An 18547-nucleotide genomic window follows, 5' to 3' on the forward strand; every position below is an offset into this window, starting at 1 on the left:
AGGCCCCTGGTTATTTTCCTGTTACTCTGTGCTGGACAGTGGGGCCCCATCTCCCCTTATCCACTCATTCATTCATTCATTCATGCAGTCACTCCAGAAATGATTTTTGAGTATTTTCTGGGTCTTGAAATTGCCACCAGGGTGCGAGAAATAAGGCACAGACACTCTCCAGGAGCACAGAGCTCCCTGGCCTGGTGGGCTGTGTAGGGGAGTGGCTCTCAGGGGAGTGGACGCCCGGGCAGAGCTGGGAAGATGAACAGGTGTTGTGGACTCGGGGGCTGACAGCTGTGTGCCCGGCTTGCTTCCTCGTCTTCCTCAGATAGAACCCGGGGCGAGGCAGGCCGGCTAGGCCGTCTGGTAGAACTGGGAGGTTAGACCTTATCTTGGGGACTGTGAGGATTCACTGATGTCTGTAAGCAGAGGAAAAGCAAGCTGAGGTTTGTGCTATGGACAGACTGCCCTGCTTCCTTCCTGGTGGGGTGGAGGTCAGGGCAGGTGGGCCACGCAGGCTCATCAGGGCAGTGACTGCCGGGAGCTGCGCAGGAGCCGGCCACAGGACCTCGGTTACCCTGGGATGTGGGGGCAAGGGCGAGGCACTCCACCTCTACCTTCCGACCTCTGCCTTACCCAGGCCCAAGCAGTGACCGGACGAGCTACACCCAAGCCCCCAGAGCAGCGAGCTCACCTTGTAACCCCCTTGGCAGCTGTGCCTGCCTGCACTGCCACGTCGCGGCCATGGGCTGCGTCCACACGGACTTGCGGTGGGGTGGCGAGGCTGCTGGGGTGTTGCTGGGGGCCTGTGCAGGGGCGGGATGGTGCCATGCTTGGTGCTGGGCTCTGATGCCCTCAGCTTTCTTGGCGATGTGGGTGTGTTGCAGTTTGCATCGACACTGTCAGGCTGTCCCTCTGCTCAGAGAAGGGGCTGCCCTGCACCATCCTCCTGGCCTGCCCTGCTCCTTCATCTGGGGCTTCTCCTTCCTGGGGCCTGGTGTCGGGATCTGGAGGAAGCCCCTGCTTTCCACGCCCTGCGCCTCTCCTGCCCTCCTGGCCCTGCTGTCAGCGCCCCCTAGTGCCTCGGATCTCCCCAGACTCTCGGGCTGGCTGGCTGTGGGGAAAGAAGGGAACAGGGGCCCTCTCTTGGAGTCTGAAGCTTCCCTACAGATGCCCAGGCTCTGCTCTTCACTTTCCCATCCTCCCTCTTGTGGCACGACCACCTGCACCCCATCAGGGGATGCTGAAGAAGAGCTGCTACTCAGCAGCCCCCTGCCTTGTTTTCTGTCCATGCCGAGATCTCTTGGCTTTCCCAGGCTCAAGGCCCTCAGGCAGCCAGCACTGGTTGGAGATCAGGGGCCACAGCCAGCTCTCAGCCTACGTCCATGGTCCCTCTTTCGGAGGGGCCGTGGTGTCCCGGCACACTCAGCCAGCCTGGGCCAGGCCCACATGTGGCCGGCGCAGCCCTCGCACCTGCCCAGGTGCCATTCGGTGCTAAGGGGTGGGCCGCAGGGCGGGGGTCAGTGCTGAGTTCCTGGTCAGCTGGTGATGGCCAGCCCAGGAGCAAAGACCGCGACACACTCATTCCCTAACCAAAGCCAGCTGTGCGGCCGGTGTCTGGTGGCAGGGCCTGCAGCAGGCTCGGGCTGGAGCTGAGGTCTGGAGTCAGGCCAGGAGCGTCCTGCGGGGGCACGCCTTGCTGCTCCAGGAGGCTGCTTCGAGGTCTGCACTCCTGGGGGTGACGGCCGAAGCCCAGCAGTCACAGGCAGGCGCACCTCGGGGAGGGCTAGTCCACATCTTGGCTTTGGGCAGACCCTAGAGACTGCCCGGCCAAGGGTGTGAGCACATCTCAGAGCCCACAGTGAGGGGCTGACGGGAACAGGACCTGGCCACCTTCAGAAAGCCAAGAAGTGCCTCCTTCTTCCTCACATTCAGGAAGTGGGCTCCTGTTCCAACCCCCACCCCATTCCTGCCTTGGGCAAAGGTGGGCGAGGCGGCTAAGGTGCCCACAGCCCGACGAAACGGGTCGGGCTGCCGTATCCAAGATGGCAGTTTGATGCGCAGGAGCCAGGGAAGCAGAGGAGCGGGTTGCTCCTGCCTGCCTCACAGCTCAGCTGGTGCGTCCATTCTGAGGGACTGCCAGGAGACTGGGGCCAAGGGAAAAGAGAGAAAGGATGCCCCAGGCAAGCAGGGGCCGTGCTCCATTGGAGTACACACCCCACCCCAAGCCAAGCATTCCCTCCTGTAGGGAAACAGGACACTTCGCAGAAGGGGCCGAGGATGAGCAAGGCCCAGCCAGCGGGCCGACTGTGGTGAGAAGGAGAGAACTGGTGAGAGCAAAGTCAGGGCAGAAGCTCCAGGGGCAGAGGAGAGACAGGGACAGAGCAGGCAGGGAAGTCGTGTTCCTCCTCCCGTCCCGGCTTCTCCTCACTGTACAGCTGGGAGCATGCTGGCTGAGTGTGTGTGTGCCGCGTCCAGCCCACGCCCTGCGACCACACTGCCATCCAGGCAGCTTCTGGGTCTGAAGGGCTTCCCGCCCGAGGGAAAGACCAGATCTAAAGCTGGAGCCTGCCGGCCAGCGGGTGCCCCCTCCACTGGCCGAGCCTCCCTGTGCACCCAGAGTGCTGTCTCAAGTGGGCAGCTGGCCCAGGTGTGCTCCGCCCGCCCCTCTGACCAGGCCGGCCCCTCTCTGTCTTGCAGAACTTCAGCGAGGGGGCAGCATCGAGACTCTGAGTAACAGCTCAGGTTCCACCAGCGGCAGCATCCCCAGAAACTTTGATGGCTACCGATCTCCGCTCCCCACCAACGAGAGCCAGCCCCTCAGCCTCTTCCCCACCGGCTTCCCGTAGGCACCAGCATCCTGCTTTGACCAGACCTACTCACCCTCTGGAGGGAGGGGGAGAAGCCCCCGCTGCTCTTACCCTCAGTCTCTACTCCTCTTTCATCAACCACCTTCCTCAAGCTTAATGACAGCAGCCACCCGTTCTACCTGGATCCAGAAGAGACCCTTCTCCAAAGCACCTCGGTGCACCCCAACCTCTGCGTGGCCGTTGGTGGGGGCTGTGGCCAAGAGAGACTGCAGAAGCTCAGTCCCCCTCCACTTGCACAGGATGTCCTGCATTGGATCCGCTTTTGTATTTTCTAACCGTGCCCACAGGGGGCCCGGCACAGTGGCCCGATCTTGGGGCCTGGGGGTGAAGGTCCAGCCTGGCATGTTGGCCCCGAGTGGATGGTCTCGGCCCCAGCCCACTTCAGGCTTGGATGCACACTGCCCCCAGCTTCCCTGGCTCAGCCTCCCTCCCTTGTGGGGTGAACTGAGGCCCAGAGCAACAGGGAAGGAGGAAGGAAGGAGAAACCTCCCCTTCCTCCGGCATTCCCTGTCGGCTCATGGGAAGAATTTGTCTTCCTTATCTTTAAGCCCTTTTACCCTGGTCCTGTACTGTTCAGTGAAGGAAACTGTGGTTACTGAGGCCCTGTCGAAAAGTGCACGTCTTGTCCAATAAATCACGCTGCAATTGGTGTCCGGTCCTGAGTTTCTGGGGTCGGGGTCCTCTCCAAAGCCCAGCAGAGTCCTGTGGCCCTGACCACGTGCCCCAGGTCCCGGCGTACCCACATATCAACCGAGAGGGAGGCCAAGGGCGCAGGGACCAGGAGGAGACTCCACTGTGGGATTTGGCCTAATGGAAATCCCTTACTTCTTCAAGCTTTCTTGCCTGTCACCAGAGCCAGTGAGTTCTGGCCTGCTCTGCTGGTGGCCATCAGGCCCAGCCCGGCCTGGTGTGCATGCCGGTTGCCTGGCAAGAGCCTGGCGAGGGCCCTGGGCTTGTCTTCGGGGCACCTTGGAATTGCCTCTCATTTGAGGTCAGAAGATGGAAGGGCAGTGAGGCGAGGGTGGGCACCTCATGGAACCTGGCTGGAAAACACGCTCCTGTTCCATTCCCTCCCTCCTCCCAGTCCGGACCTCAGTGAATGGCGACCAGGATGCAGGAATGGGGCGACACAAAGGTATATTGGGCAGGAAGACCAGTGCTGGTCCTGGTCCCTCTTCCTGGCCCTTGCTTCTGACAGGCCACAGGGAGGCCTTGAGGATGGAAGGAAACCCACGGAGCCAGGTATGCTTTGAGGTGGAGTTTAATGGAAGGTAGAAAGGTTAAGTTCACAGACAAGCAGACCTTCCCACCCAACCATCAGGCCAGAATTGGGGCCGCTCCTGGGCCCCTGCGCTTCACACACCCCGTCCCAGCGCTGGGGCCTGAGGAGGGTGACTCTTCAGTCTCCTCCACGATCCACTGGCTGGGCCTGTGGGGAGAAGGGACCCAAGTCGCACTGGTGTCTGTAGGCTCAGGAGATGGTCTCTTCTGCCTGTGCTCGTGGAAGATGAGAAGTCCCTGTGTCAGAGTGAGGTGAGCCTGGCACACAGGAGGCCTGGGCCCAGCCAGTGGCCGCTCATCACTACGTTCTTGGCAGGCCCCCATCGCCAGCGAGAGCAGAGGTTCAGTGGGAAGGCAAGCCGGAGCCACAAGGCTGGCTTGATGCTGCCCATGGCCTGGCTGGGGTGGGGGGGAAGCTCTGGGAAGCGTGAACCCCTCTGCACCCACCGTGGGGCTGATGGATGGGGTGAAGGCTTGCTGCCAGGAGCTCTCTCAGCCATGTAGAGAGCGGCTTAGAGTCAGGAGTCCTCCCTGGCTGGGCCCTTCCCCTCCAGCGGGGGCAAAACAGCTGTGGCCTCCCCCAGTCAGGGAAAGTGGTGGGTGTAGGGCTGGACTTGCTGGCTGAGCTTGCAGGACAATCTGGTTATTCATCTGCTTGCAGTCAGGGCAACTCTTGGAGCATGTGGGGGAAGGGTGAGGATCAGAGGCCCCAGATAAGCTGGCCCCAGGGCGGCTGCCACTGGAGCTCAGGTTATCAGAAAGGCCCTAGGCCTGGCCCCCTGGCTAATTGGGAAGGTTATGGGCCCTGCCGCAGCCTGTAATCAGCTGGAAGTGAGAGCTGGGGCCCTTAGCCCACTGGCTCTCAAGCAGCCGCCTCCTATCCTGTACAGATAATGTCCAGGGCAATCTCCAGATACCCCCCACCCCAGTCCTAGCAGACCTCATGATAGCATCGCCCAGAAGGTCATCAGAACATGAATCTAATTGTGGCTGGACCGGATGACCTTGAGGAAGCCACGTGACCTCCCGACTCCCACAGTACTACCTGCCCAATGGGCAAAGTACCATGGACTCCCTCTCAATCCAGTGAAGGAAAAATATCCTCATGATCTGCAGAGGGGTGCTGGGAGCCAGGGTGGCAACTCCAAAGGGACAGCACTGTCTGGGATTGGCTTGAGAGGAGGCCCGGTGGTCCCAAGGCAGATGCAGGCATGCTCTGGAGGCATGCAGAGGTCAGGCCGCAGACACCAGTCTGCAACCAGGAATGGCCTCTCAGTGCTCATTTTTTATTTTCACAGATCAGAGACTCTCTAAATTAGAAGGCACCTAAGAACACTCTCTGGTCTCTGCAGATGACAAGTCTGAGCCCCAGAGAAGGGCAGGGCCCAAGGTCATGGAGTCACACTAGCGAGTCAGCTGACCCCTGTCTGCACCTCCTGCTTCTCATGCCCCAGCCAGTTCCCTTCAAGGGGCCAGAATCTGAGCCCCTGTGCCCTCTCCACTTGGAGCTTCCAGGTCAGGGGCCAGGGCTGACTTCCAGGCTATTTGTAACCCCCTAACTGGGAAGGCATTCCCCTCCTGCAGATCTAGATCTGGAAGCTCTAGGGACAAAGAGAGACAGTATCCTGTATATCTTGTATTCAAAATAAGATTCCAGGGGCGGATGGAGGCCCTGGAGTGGCAGTGTGGCCTGGTTCTCTGAGATGGGTTTGGTAGGGTGGCAGCAATGCCATCACCATTTTTTTTTCAGGTCTGGGGATGGAACCCAGGGGGGCATTCGACCTCTGAGCTGCAGCCCCTGCCCTATTTTTTATTCTTTATTTTGAAACCAGGTCTCACTGAGTTGCAGAGGGCCTCACTAAGTAGCTGAGGTTGTCCATGAACCGTGATCCTCCAGTCTCAGCCTCCTGAATGCTGGGATTACAAGTGTGCGCCACCATGCCCAGCTCCATTGCCATCTTTTAACGGGGAAGGGGGGGGGGTTGGGGGCTTACTCTCTTTGAAGGTCCCACGGTCCCATTACAGCTCTGCCACCAGTAGCTATGTGGCCTTGGGTAAAGGACTGCACCTCAGAGCTGAGGCGGGTCCTAAAGGCAGTGTTTGGAGCCAGAGCTGGCAGGCCAGGCCGCGTGGCTCACTGTCAGAGGTGGGGAGAGCGGAGGGGCACCCGGAGTGGGATTGTGTCTCACTGCTTCCTGGGCTGCTCCAGAGAATCCACAGCTCCCAGCCTAGGGAATCAAGAAGCTAGGGAGCACGGCCCCCACGCAGGTGGGCTAGGAGCTTCACTCCTTCCCCCAGCTCCCACCCCAGACACCCACAGCCCTGTTTCCTGCCTGTGCCGTCCACACACACGAGGCTCAAGAGGCACACCTCAAAACCCAAGCAGCGGCCAGTGCAGAGCCACCGTGGGGAGTCTGCAGGGCCCAGGGTTAGGAGATCCCCGGAAGTCGCCCAAAGGCGGGCAGAGACCTGCGGCCTGGGGTCTGGGCGGCGGGACCTCTCTCAGGTGCTGAGCCCCCCCCCCCCCCCCGGGAGGGCCGAGCCTGCCCAGGCGCTGGCTCAGCAGCTGGCTGGACCTCGCCAGAGCGACAGCCTGGAAGACGAGGGACGGCCACCCAGGCCTGCTGCGGAGGCGCTTCCCAAGGCCTAAGTGGAGGAAGTGGTTCCGCCGCCAGCCCTGGCAGGGACCGCGGCCACGCCGCCCCCGGGAGGGGGTCGGGTCGCCCTCTCTTCCCGCGCCCCCCGCCCATCCCGGCGGCTCGCCGACCCTGCGCGGGGTAATTGGGGCTGGAGAAGGCGACGGGCGGGCGGCGGCTCCAGAGAGGCTGCGCGCCTGTCAGCCGCAATTTGTTTAAGTGGACGGGACAGGCCGGGCCGCTGCGGGATGGGGTCACCGAGGCCGCGGCCCACACCCCGGCCAGACCCGGACCGCAGGGGAGCCCAGCCGAGCCGCTAGCCCCGGCCGGCCGGCGCCAAGGCGGGAGAGGCGCGGGGCTGGCGGGGACGCTGTGGGTGGGAGTGTGCACACACGCACGCACGCACGCACACCCCTCAGGTCGGTCCCGCACCCAAGGGCGCCCCAAAGCTGGGCGTACACACGGGACCTCCCGCGTCACCCGAGCCTGGCCCCGGCACGTCCCTGAGCCACCGAGCACTCAGCACCGGCCTCGGGCCCACCCCGCGGGGACCCCGCGGCTTAGACATCACCCCGGGGGCTCCCCGCAGGGTCCCTTCGCCCGCGGGAGTGACGGGGTCCCGGTACCGCCGGCCCCGACCCCCGCCCCGCCCGCCGCGGTTGCGGGAGCCGCAGAGCGAAGCCCGCGCCCGCCCGACGCCGCCGGCACCGCCGCGGGAGGGAGGGGGCTGAGCGCGGCCCCCGCCCGTCTGCGGGGCCCGGCCGATGCGAAGTGACAGGGGCCGGAGCTTTGTTGTGGAGCCTCGGCCGCCTGGCGCCAGCCGCCCCCGCCCGCGCCCTCCCCCGCCAGCCCCGGGCGGCCCGCGAGGCGCCCCCCGGGGCCTCTTAAAGAGACACGCACACTCCGCCCCGGGGACTCCCTGGGGGCGCCGCTCCGGGGGGGGGGGGAGGCAGCCGAGGGGGGAGGGGCGGCGCGGGAGCCGGGAGCCCGACGGCGCCGCTCGAGGGGCCGACTGGCCGCCCCAGCGCCGGGCTTGGAAGGTCCCAGGATATTCCTGGCTGAGAAGTTTGCCGGGGTGGGGGCGGAAGGGCGACGCAGAAGGGCGATGGCGGAGGCTGCAGCAGGCGCTCCGGGCGATGGCGGGACGGCGGGGCGGGGTGCGTGGTGGGCTCGGCCGGCCCGGCCCGCGGAGAGAGCAGGGGACCCCCCGGGGCAGGCCCGTGGCTCGCAGCTGCCGCCGGCTTTCCTGACCCTCGGGGCTTCGGACCCCTGGACCAGCTAGCTACGCGCTCTGGGTGGGAAAGTGTCCAAACCGCACACATTTAGATGTACACACATTCCTCCCAGCTTTCAAGTACGAAAGCACATGTCACACGCACACGCACGCAACCCCGGCGCCTGCGACTTGGCAAGTGCGTCCAGGACCCCCAGGCCGGCGCCCGGGGAGAGCTGCCGGCCGTCCTTGCTCGGCCTCCCGGCCGCGCAGTGTGCGCACACGCTCCGCCCGGAGCCGCGTCCCGAGGGGCCGAGGGGCCGAGGGGCCGGAGCCCGGGGGCCGCGGCGTCCCGCCGTCGGACACAGCGCGGAGCGTGGGGAGATTTACTCCGGCCCGAAGGCGCCCGGTCGAGCGCCCCGGCCCCAGGGCTGCCAAGAAACCCCTGACCGCGGGGCGTGCGGGGGACTTACGAGGGCCCCGGAGTTGGCTCGCAACGTGGAGGACGGGGTGCGGGAGGCAGACGAGCCGCCCCTGCGGGCCCGACCCCGCCAGCCCGAGCCTCGACGACGGGGTGCCCGCGAGGGCGCCAGGCCGGCGCGCCCGGCTCCCTGGGACGGTCGTGGGGTGGGGGGTGCGGTCACCGGGCCAGCGCCCACTCCCCCTGTCCTTCTGAACGTGACCTCCAGGAGCCGGCCCAAGGGTCGGGGAGCCTGATTGAGGCAGGTGTGTGGACATTTTACCCTTCAGGACACACTTCGAGTTTTGCCTCTCTGTGCGCATGAGACACAGACACTGGGGAGAAACGCACGAGTACACACGCACACACACGCAAAAACACACACGCAAAAACACACACGCGCGCACACGCACACACACGCAAAAACACGCACGCACACGCCGCGCGGGAAAGTCCTGGGGCTGCGGGAGGACGAAGGCGCCCGCGGGTCGGGGTCAACCTCGGTGCTCACGGCCACCTGGACTCCCGCACTCGCCCGCACTGCCGAGCCGGGCAGACCCGAGCGTCCGGAGGACGGGCACGAGCCCCGGCGGAGCGAGGCGGCCGGCGCCTCCAGTACCGGGTGCGGCGAAAACTCGCTCGGCCGCGGGCGCCGCCCTGAGCCCCGCCGGGCGCTCGCCGTGCGGGGTCCCCGGCCGCCAGGGCTGGGGTGCGGTGGGGCGCACAGGCCGCCCGGGCTGGCCCGAGGGTCCCCGCGCAGGTCCCCGCGGGTGCGGGCCGGGCGGACCCCGCGCCCCCCGCGCCCCCCGCGCCCGCTCCCGCCCGCGGCCCCTCCAGGGCCGGTCCGCGGCTGCACTCACCGGCTCCCGCCACCAGGGTTCGGCTCCGGGGCCGCAGCCGCCCCGCCCGGCTTCCCGGCGCCCGCGGCCTCGCTCCGGGGCGCGGGGACGGGGCGGCGGCCAGGCGGGCGAGGCCGGGGCCGGGGCCCGCGCCCCCGGGGACCTGGGGGTGCTTGGCGCCCGGGCGCGTCCGGGGGTCCTTCCCGCGGCCCCGGCCCGCGCCCCCCGCCCCCGGCCTCGGGCGGCCCGGACGGCCCTGGGCGCTCCCAGCCCCGCGCGGCGGCCGGGCCGGGCGGGGGCGCAGGGGGAGGGGTCTCGGCCGCCGGGCCGTCATTGGTTAATATTTTATTCTGTTGACATGTTTTCTTACGCTCGGGCTTCCGACACCTTCTCCCCGGCCCCCCTCCCGGCCGGAGCTCGGCCTGAGCTGTCAAAACCCCGCCCCCGGAGACCCACAATTGGTCCAAAAAGCGTAAAATCAGCAATCAAGGGGGGCCTGGCTCGTTAGCGCAGGGACCCGGGCCGCGCAGGGCATGTGAGAGTCACAGTTTTCCCGAGATCACGACGAGATCTGACCGCCGCGCGCGGCCCCCGGAGCCGGCCCGCCCGCCCGCCCGCGCCGCCCCGCCGCCCGCGCCCCGCGCCGGGCCGGGGGTCCCCGCGCGCCCCCGGCCCCGGACGCCCCGATGCGAGAGCCGGCGCTGGCGGCCGGCGCCATGGCGTACCACCCGTTCCACGCGCCGCGGCCCGCCGACTTCCCCATGTCCGCCTTCCTGGCGGCCGCGCAGCCCTCCTTCTTCCCGGCGCTCGCGCTGCCGCCCGGCGCGCTGGCCAAGCCCCTGCCGGACCCCGGCCTGGCGGGGGCGGCGGCGGCGGCGGCGGCGGCGGCGGCGGCGGCCGAGGCGGGGCTGCACGTCCCGGCGCTCGGCCCGCACCCGCCCGCCGCGCATCTGCGCTCGCTCAAGAGCCTGGAGCCGGAGGACGAGGTGGAGGACGACCCCAAGGTGACGCTGGAGGCCAAGGAGCTGTGGGACCAGTTCCACAAGCTGGGCACGGAGATGGTCATCACCAAGTCCGGGAGGTAGGACGGCCGGCGGGGCGGGCGGGCTGGGCGCCCCGGCTCCGGCCCGCGCCGCGCTTCGCCCACAGCCAAGTTGGCTTTGCTCGCTTGGGCACCTGGGACGAATTCTTTTTTTTTTTTTTTAATACTCAAACTTCCCCGAGTGAACTAAAATGAAAACCTGACCCCAAGGAAGAGCCCTCGCCGCTCGGAGTCTCCCAGCCGAGCAGGCCCCGCGGTTCGGCCCTGGCGGGTCTCCTCCGTTCCCCGGTCTCTTCTGCCTCCGGTGGGTTTCGGAGCTGCCGGGAGATGCAGCGTTTCCCCAGCCCTCTCGCTCCGGCCCTGGAGCCCACCGTGGAACTCGCATCCCGCGAGCACCGGGGTTCCCAGCAGAGCCCCGGGTCTTCTGAGCCCGGGCCTGTCCCAGCCCCGGGTCTCCCGGCCGGCAGCCCGCGGAGCTCCGAGCTAGGGATGCTCCGCGCCCCAGGCCTTACGGCCAGGAGCAAGCCACAGCACTGCCCCTCCACTCAGTCTTTGAGAATACAGGCCTCAGCCTCACCCTCTTCCCCCGAACTGGAGTCAGGACCTCTGATAGGGCCTATAACCCCAGTACCCCAAACAGATGCCTTTGGAATTTATTTCTGGGAGCTCCAGTCTTTAGTGTAGATTTGCCCTCAGTGAATTTCAGGGAGATTGAGGAGAGGCCTAGATTTCTTTCCTGGGCACCGGCTTTCAATTCATATGAGAGAGAGAGAGAGAGAGAGAGAGAGAGAGAGAGAGAGTGTGTCCTGGGATCTGAGCACAAAGCCCAGGCCAGGCCTTATAAGAGAGGGTCTGACAGGCAGAAATTGTATCTCCCCGGAGTAACGGCCACAAGCTGGGTCTCTGGGGTAGTGGTAAGAGGGCAGAGCAGCAGATGGAAACCTCCAGACCCCGGTGCGTGGCTGGGGGCGAGAACGGGATCTCCAGATCTGGGAGAGCTGGGTCCCAAGAGCGACTCCCCTTCCCTCCCTCCCAGGAGGATGTTTCCCCCCTTCAAGGTGCGAGTCAGTGGCCTGGACAAGAAAGCCAAGTACATCCTGCTGATGGACATTGTGGCTGCCGACGACTGCCGCTACAAGTTCCACAACTCACGCTGGATGGTGGCCGGCAAAGCCGACCCCGAGATGCCTAAGCGCATGTACATCCACCCGGACAGCCCGGCCACGGGGGAGCAGTGGATGGCCAAGCCCGTGGCCTTCCACAAGCTGAAGCTGACCAACAACATCTCTGACAAGCACGGCTTCGTGAGTGCGGCTGAGCGGGGCTGGGGGTGACAGAGTGAGCCCTTGCATTGCACTATGGTAGGGAGAGAAGCAGGATGGAGGGAGCACCGGCCACCCCAGAACACCTCTGCCCGGGTGGGTCACTGCACTGTGCCCTACGCAGGCTGAGCCTGAGCCTCAAGGGCTCTGCTCTGCAGACATGGGGAACCTTCCATCCTCAGGCACTGGCAGTTAAGTGCCAGGCTGCTCACGGGAATGGGTTGCTGGTTGTGGTGGGCTCACCCTGCTGGGCCGATCAGAAGTGAGCTTTGAAGACCTGCCTCTGACCTGCCCAAGTCTCTCCCCCTTCCCCAAGGCTAGGAAAGCTCTCTCTAGAGCCTCTGGGACACGTTTCCCCCCATCTTACAGGCAGATGAGGAACCAGGAGGAGAGGGTCTCCATTTCTGTCTGAGCTGAGGTCCCAGCAATTATTGAGGGGTTTATGGTGTAAAGGGGGATGTCCATTCTGAGGTAGAGTGGGCAGTGACGACCTCCCCTCAATCTCTCTCTGTGGGATTTCTGGGGCTTATTAGTGCCCAGAGGAAGAGAGGTTAAGAATGAAGTTCGGGCAAGGCATAGTGGCCTGTAATCCCAGTACTTGGGAGGCTGAGACTTGAGAATTGCAGGTTCAAGGCCAGCCTCAGCAACTTAGTGTCTCAGCAGCCTAGTGAGACTGTTTCAAATTTAAAAATAAATAAAAAGGGCTCGGGTAGCTCCACAGTAGAATGTTCCTAGGTTCAACCTCCACTGCCAAAAAGAAAAAAAGAAAGAAAGAAAAATAAAAAGAAAGAGAAAAGAAAGGAAATTTTTTTTAAAAAAAATTCATGGATATTTTCCTGCTTTATTTCTGTTTCCAAATGAAGAAAAATTTTAATGGAGAGAGAACAAGAGAGGATGTAAGAAATAAAAGTGTACGAAAATAAATACGGGTGAGGAAAAGGGGGAGAGAGAGAGGCAGGCAGAACCCAGAGAGAGATGGAAAGATGGGTAGAGGAAGAGGTCCTCTGAGGGTGGAGGGGCCTCCAGCTGACCGGCACCCTTCCCACAGACCATCCTGAACTCCATGCACAAATACCAGCCGCGCTTCCACATCGTGCGAGCCAACGATATCCTGAAACTGCCATACAGCACCTTCCGAACCTACGTGTTCCCCGAGACCGACTTCATCGCTGTCACTGCCTACCAGAACGACAAGGTGCGGGTTGGGGAGGAGGGATCGCAGAGCCAGTGACTCCCTAAGCAGGAAGGCTCCAACCCTGCACTCACACCCAGGTGCAGCCCAGAGCTCTGGCTCGCCGCAGCACCCACAGAACCCCCCAGGCCCCTCTCAAACCCACCACAGGAGCACACCACAAGCTCCCCCGAGGCGCTCCAACAGCTGGGCGCTGGGTAGGGCGGAGATGTTTACTTAACAATTAGCAGAGACTCCATCCTGTGCTGACATCTTTACATTTTATTCGTTTATTTCTTGGCTCGGATGTGGGATTCAAATGAAAAGCGGGCGGAGGGGGCAATCTGCGGGAGTTCCAGGGTGGCTAAGAACGCAGGGCCGGTTTCCCTCTGGGGAGGAGCCCGAGGGCTGCAGGTGACACTGCTCCCTGAGGGCACCCGGGCTCCTACTCGGGGTCAGCCCAGGCCCCAGACCCTTTGGGAGAGGCTGAGAGAATCTCCTCGGAGGTAAAGGGCAGCGTGGACTCGCTGCTTCTCTCTCTTCAGTGGGGCAAAGCGCCCCCTCCCCAGGCCTGTGTGTCTGTGCCCTGCCGCCCTTGGGATCTGAGTCCCCGCGTCTGCGGGTGATTTATCTTCATGAACCAGACTGTAGGCCTGGCTATGGGTGAACCACTGGGGTGCCCTGGGCTTAGGCGGAAGCCTGTGAATTCGTTTGGTGTCACGGACGTTCGTTCGTCCTGCGTGTACTTGTCGTCGTAGCTGAGCCTGCGGGCTGGGTGCCCCCGCTCAGGTGCCCAACAGTGTAAGCCTGTGGCGGCGCGGGCTGGTTTGCTTGCCTGGGACGATGGAAGCGCTGTGGCCGTCGCCTTGGGCCTGTGCTCGCGTCCAGGGATTATTTCTTGAGTGAAGTTTTTGGAGGAGCAGAGACCCTGTCGCTTGCCTTCCCGGATCCCCGCCCCGCCTCGGGGCATCCCACCTCCGGCAGGGGGGGGAGCCAAGCCCCGGTTGTCCTCGTCGGGACGGCGGGGACCTCGGGGTGCTCCGGGCCAGGCTGCCAGAGCTGGGTCTGGACCTTGCGCCGCCCCCTCGCTCCCCGCAGATTACACAGCTGAAAATCGACAACAATCCGTTCGCCAAGGGCTTCCGCGACACCGGGAACGGCCGGCGGGAGAAAAGGTGAGACGGGGCGCGGGCCCGGGGAGGGGCGGCGGCGGGGGTCGCGCTCACTCGCTCGCTCCGCCCGTCCCAGGAAGCAGCTGACGCTGCCCACCCTGCGCCTGTACGAGGACCACTGCAAGCCCGAGCGCGACGGCGCCGACTCGGACGCCTCCTCCTGCGACCCCCCGCCTGCGCGGGAGCCCCCGCCCTCCCCCGGCGCAGCGCCCAGTCCCCTGCGCCTACACCGGGCCCGAGGTGAGGGTCGGGTGTTGGTCCCCGGGGCGGGGGGCCGGAGAGCGTCCCCTTAGGGCCCCAGACTGGCCTTGGGCTCGGCGGTCTGCTGGTCTTAAAAAGCACGGGATAGGGCTTGGGCGCGGGACACCTTTGCGAGGCCGGTCCCCGGTAGCCAAAACCTCGGGCTGGGTTCGGAGCTTGGCCCCTCGCAGGCTGACTGTGTGTGTGGCCAGTTTCCTCTTCACTGGACAAGGCTTCCCTCGATTTCTGCTGTACCTAGGCGGGCTTAGGTGGTCTGCCCTGCTCCTTGCCTGGCTCTAGCAGCGCCTCCCACTCCACCTGCCCGAGAGCTGGCCTGTCCAGGAGTCCTGGCCCCGGCCCTGGTCCCGGGAAGGGCTTAGCGCGTGTGTCCTCCGGGCCCCTGTTACCCCGCACGCCCTCTCTCCCTGCAGCCGAGGACAGGTCGTGCGCCGCAGACAGCGACCCCGAGCCCGAGCGGCTGAGCGAGGAGCGCGCGGCGGGGGCTCCGGGCCGCAGCCCGGCCGCGGACAGCGCCAGCCCCGCCCGCTTGACCGAACCCGAGCGCGCCCGGGAGCGGCGCAGCCCCGAGAGGGGCAAGGAGCCGGCCGAGGTCGGCGGGGACGGCCCGTTTGGCCTGCGGGGCCTGGAGAAGGAGCGCACTGAAGCCCGGCGGAAAGACGAGGGGCGCAAGGAGGCGGGCGAGGGCAAGGAGCCCGGCTTGGCGCCGCTGGTGGTGCAGACGGACAGTGCGTCCCCCTTGGGCGCGGGACACCTGCCCGGCCTCGCCTTCTCCAGCCACCTGCACGGGCAGCAATTCTTTGGTCCGCTGGGAGCCGGCCAGCCGCTCTTTCTGCACCCAGGACAGTTCGCCATGGGCCCCGGCGCCTTCTCTGCCATGGGCATGGGGCACCTGCTGGCCTCGGTGGCGGGCGGCGGCAATGGAGGAAGCGCCGGGCCCGGGGCCGCCGCGGGGCTGGACGCAGGTGGGCTGGGTCCAACGGCCAGCGCAGCAAACACCGCCGCGCCCTTCCCGTTCCACCTCTCCCAGCACCTGCTGGCACCTCAGGTAAGGCCCGAGAGCTAGCAGGGTGGAAGGAGGCAGGAGGACTGAGCTGGGCCCCTGAGGCGGCAGAGGGCTGGAGGGGCCCCGCGGGGCTCAGAGCTCCGGAGCTCAGAACCCATCCAGGGTGAGCTCCATCTATGACACCTGGGATCCAGAGATCAAAGCCGCGGGGCTAGGAAGGATCGCTTAAGACCGGCTGTGACCTTGGTCAAGTCCCAGGCTAGTCCCCCGGAGGAGTGAGTCACCCATCGGGACAATTTAGGCTCTGGCCGTCTGGGTTGCCCCTGGCTTTTGTGTAGTCTGCTCTCCTGGTCTCAGGACTTTTTTCTTGGGAAGGAAGACCCTGGGTTTACCTGCTGTCCTGAAAGGCTCAGTGGCTGGACAAAAGGAATAGGAAATTTCTAATTATTTTCTGGACAATCGGCCATCAAAATAACCCACCTCCCAAACATCTCTGGCCTCCTTTAAGCCCTCTAGGAAATTGTGTGTTCATCCAAAGGCCAGGCTCCCCCACCTTGAATCCCCAGCCCTCTCAGCCACTTCCCAGGGAAGGAGAGCACTCGGCTCCCCAGAACCACGCTGAAACTGTGGGCTCCCAGGGGAGAGTTTATGAAAATGTGGCCGGCGGCACAATAAGGAGATCGGACGGGGAGAGCGGCCTCTTGGGTTACTTGGGTGGAATATTCCCTGTGGAAAGATTTGGAATCTCTTCATTCATTTTCTTTCCTCTGAGGTTTCTGGCAAATTGAACCTTGGAGATCTTATCTCAAGGGAAGGAAAATGGGAGCTCAGGTCTGAGAAAGCTCTTTTGGTTTGATAGGCAAATAATTTTAAAGTGCGGGTGGAGATTCCAAAGTGAATTTTAAACCGAGTTCAGGGTCTTAAGACACCAGTATCACATAGGCTGTGAGCTGGAGGGAAGCCTCCAGAAGTAGGGGCCAGTGCCTAGAGGGTCGATCTGCACCCCGACCCTCTCTGCATGGGAATGCCTGCTCCCCAAACTCCGGTGATGATCAGAGGCAGAGGTCACAAGGAAGCCAGGGCTTCTAGACACAGCCCGGTCAACAGGTACAGGGCCAGGCTGAGACCCCACATTCAGACGGCATCTCTGGCATAGTTGCCGGTGGGTAAGTTCCCAGGCCAGTGTAGTAGATCGCAGCTATCAGTAGAGCCAAGGCCGAAGAGATCTGAAACCTTCCCTCCTGCTGACCTGAGATGCCATATCTGAAATATGCCCAGTGGGGCTTGGCCCTCTAAGGAAGGATATTCTCTCCCTCTAAGCTGCCTCTCCTCCTCCCCACCTGAGCCAGAATGAAGGCTCTCCCGGAGCCCAGCACACTCAGCCCCCTGCCCCCTCCCCACACTCACACACTCGGAGTGAGCTATTATCTCAAAGGTCAGATCGTCTGAAGGGCGGTTGGCCCCGGTTTCCTGGCGGCTCTGCTCTCCACAGGCAAAACTCTGTATTCCCTCCTCAGCCGCCATGGAGGCGCTGCGAGTTCTCTGTGGAACATTCAGGCCAGTTCATGAACTGGTTGGCACTGGGCCCCGTGTGCAGGTGGGCAGGCAGGGCACTGTACCGAGCTCTTCCCCTCCCAAGATCAGGCAGACAGGAGGGGTGCTGTTCTGAGTGAGCAGAACATCCCCAAGACAGCCACAGCTAGCTGCCCTGGCCACCTGGCCCTCTGCCCGCCCCAGCTTCCTTACTCTTGGCCCTCGGGGCTTCGCTGGCCCAGCCGCCTGGGCTGTCCTCTCCCCTGGCCATGCTCAAACAGTCCTCAGGAGCTTGGCGGGCCAGACCTTTGCACCATAACCTGGTCGGTGGGCACGCTAATGGGCGGGCCGTAGCGCACCACCTCTGCCCACCTGTGCTGCCTTCGCTAAAGTTAGGAGAGTTTTGGTTCACCCTCAGACACCCCCCCCACCACGTATGTCTAACCCCTGTCTCCCTCTGTTTTTTCCAGGGAATCCCAATGCCCACTTTCGGAGGCCTCTTCCCCTACCCCTACACCTACATGGCAGCCGCAGCCGCAGCCGCGTCGGCTCTGCCGGCCACCAGTGCTGCTGCCGCTGCCGCCGCAGCGGCCGGTTCCCTATCTCGGAGCCCATTCCTGGGCAGTGCCCGGCCCCGCCTGCGCTTCAGCCCCTACCAGATCCCAGTCACCATCCCGCCTAGCACTGGCCTCCTCACCACCGGGCTGGCAGCAGAGGGCTCCAAGGTAGCCGGCGGCAGCAGCCGGGAGCCCAGCCCCCTGCCCGAGCTGGCTCTCCGAAAAGTGGGGGGTCCGTCCCGCGGTACCCTGTCGCCCAGCGGCTCAGCCAAGGAGGCGGCCAGTGAACTGCAGAGCATCCAGAGACTGGTGAGTGGGCTGGAGAGCCAGAGAGCCCTCTCCCCTGGCCGAGAGTCGCCCAAGTGAGGGGGCTGCCCGGTTGCTCCGCTGCCACGGGCCTCCAGGGCTGCCTGCCCCTTCTGCTTGGGACGTGTACAGCACAGAATGGGTATTTATTTAAATAAAGGAGCAAAAGCGGGCTACAATGGCCAGAATAGAGCCTCCTCTGGCCAGTGGGGGCCTGGGACACTTCCCTGGGCCTCCACAAGGAACCAGGCTGCCCAGAACACCTTCACATTGGAGCCACAGGACTGGTCCAGATCTGCCCCAGGGCAAGGTGGCCGCGGTGGGGTATCTCGGTCTTCCAGCACTGTGGGGGAGGCCTCATCCAGGCCCAGCGGTCCATTTTGGATGCCAGAAGGTGCATTGGCCAGGGGTAGGAGCTTTGGAGGGAGCCCCAGGGCCCTGGCCCTGGGGACCTCCTGAGAAACTGGGGTGTGGGGTGTTGGGGCCAGTGAAGACCAAGTCAGTGTAGATGAGCTGGGAAGGGCCTGGTCCTCCCGGCTTCTCCCCAAGAGACAGGCGTCCCTCCCACTCCTGGGTCAGAGGAGGGAGTGGCGCTTCCGCCTTGAGTCCCCAGGGAAAAAAAGAAGATATTTATGAAATAAATGGTAATTTGTGTAAATAAGCTTTAAGTTCCCAGAATATGCAAATTGGTATTAATTTATTCAAAGGTGTACATTGCTGTGTACATATATTTAGAGATTAACTCATAGCATTTAAATTTTTTTCATTTTACATGAGCATCTATATTGTACAGGGCGAGGGAGGGGTCCTTTGGCTGGCCCCCAAACCCCGGAGGAAGCCCCACCCCGCCGGCCCCTCGGCCCCTCGGTCTGCCCGGCTCCACCTCAGGT

The 18547-nt window shown here is 63.9% G+C and overlaps 2 protein-coding genes across 7 annotated transcripts in view; both read left to right on the top strand.

Annotated features, from left to right (window-relative positions):
- Positions 1-2840, top strand: part of BCAS3 (BCAS3 microtubule associated cell migration factor) — a gene marked incomplete at both ends in the record, with an annotated part of 624117 nt that extends 621277 nt beyond the window's left edge. For 4 of the 6 annotated variants that reach the window (XM_080712926.1, XM_080712928.1, XM_080712927.1 and 1 more), the window contains one exon: positions 2692-2840. In XM_080712926.1, the coding sequence (XP_080569052.1) occupies positions 2692-2840 (149 nt within the window). The remainder of the gene's footprint in view (positions 1-2691) is intronic. The other 2 variants (XM_080712930.1, XM_080712929.1) reach the window with 1 other exon arrangement.
- A 7136-nt stretch (positions 2841-9976) lies between these two features.
- On the top strand, positions 9977-17717 carry TBX2 (T-box transcription factor 2; the record flags this gene model as incomplete). The annotated part of the gene is made up of 7 exons (XM_080713291.1): positions 9977-10371; positions 11369-11636; positions 12703-12849; positions 13924-14000; positions 14074-14237; positions 14669-15303; positions 17265-17717. The coding sequence occupies 7 exons, from the start codon at positions 9977-9979 to the stop codon at positions 17715-17717; spliced, it is 2139 nt and encodes a 712-aa protein (XP_080569417.1).
- Positions 17718-18547: the final 830 nt, after the last annotated feature.

The sequence above is a fragment of the Muscardinus avellanarius genome, assembly GCF_963383645.1.
Source record: "Muscardinus avellanarius genome assembly, chromosome: 16".
Classification (NCBI taxonomy): Eukaryota; Metazoa; Chordata; class Mammalia; order Rodentia; family Gliridae; genus Muscardinus; species Muscardinus avellanarius.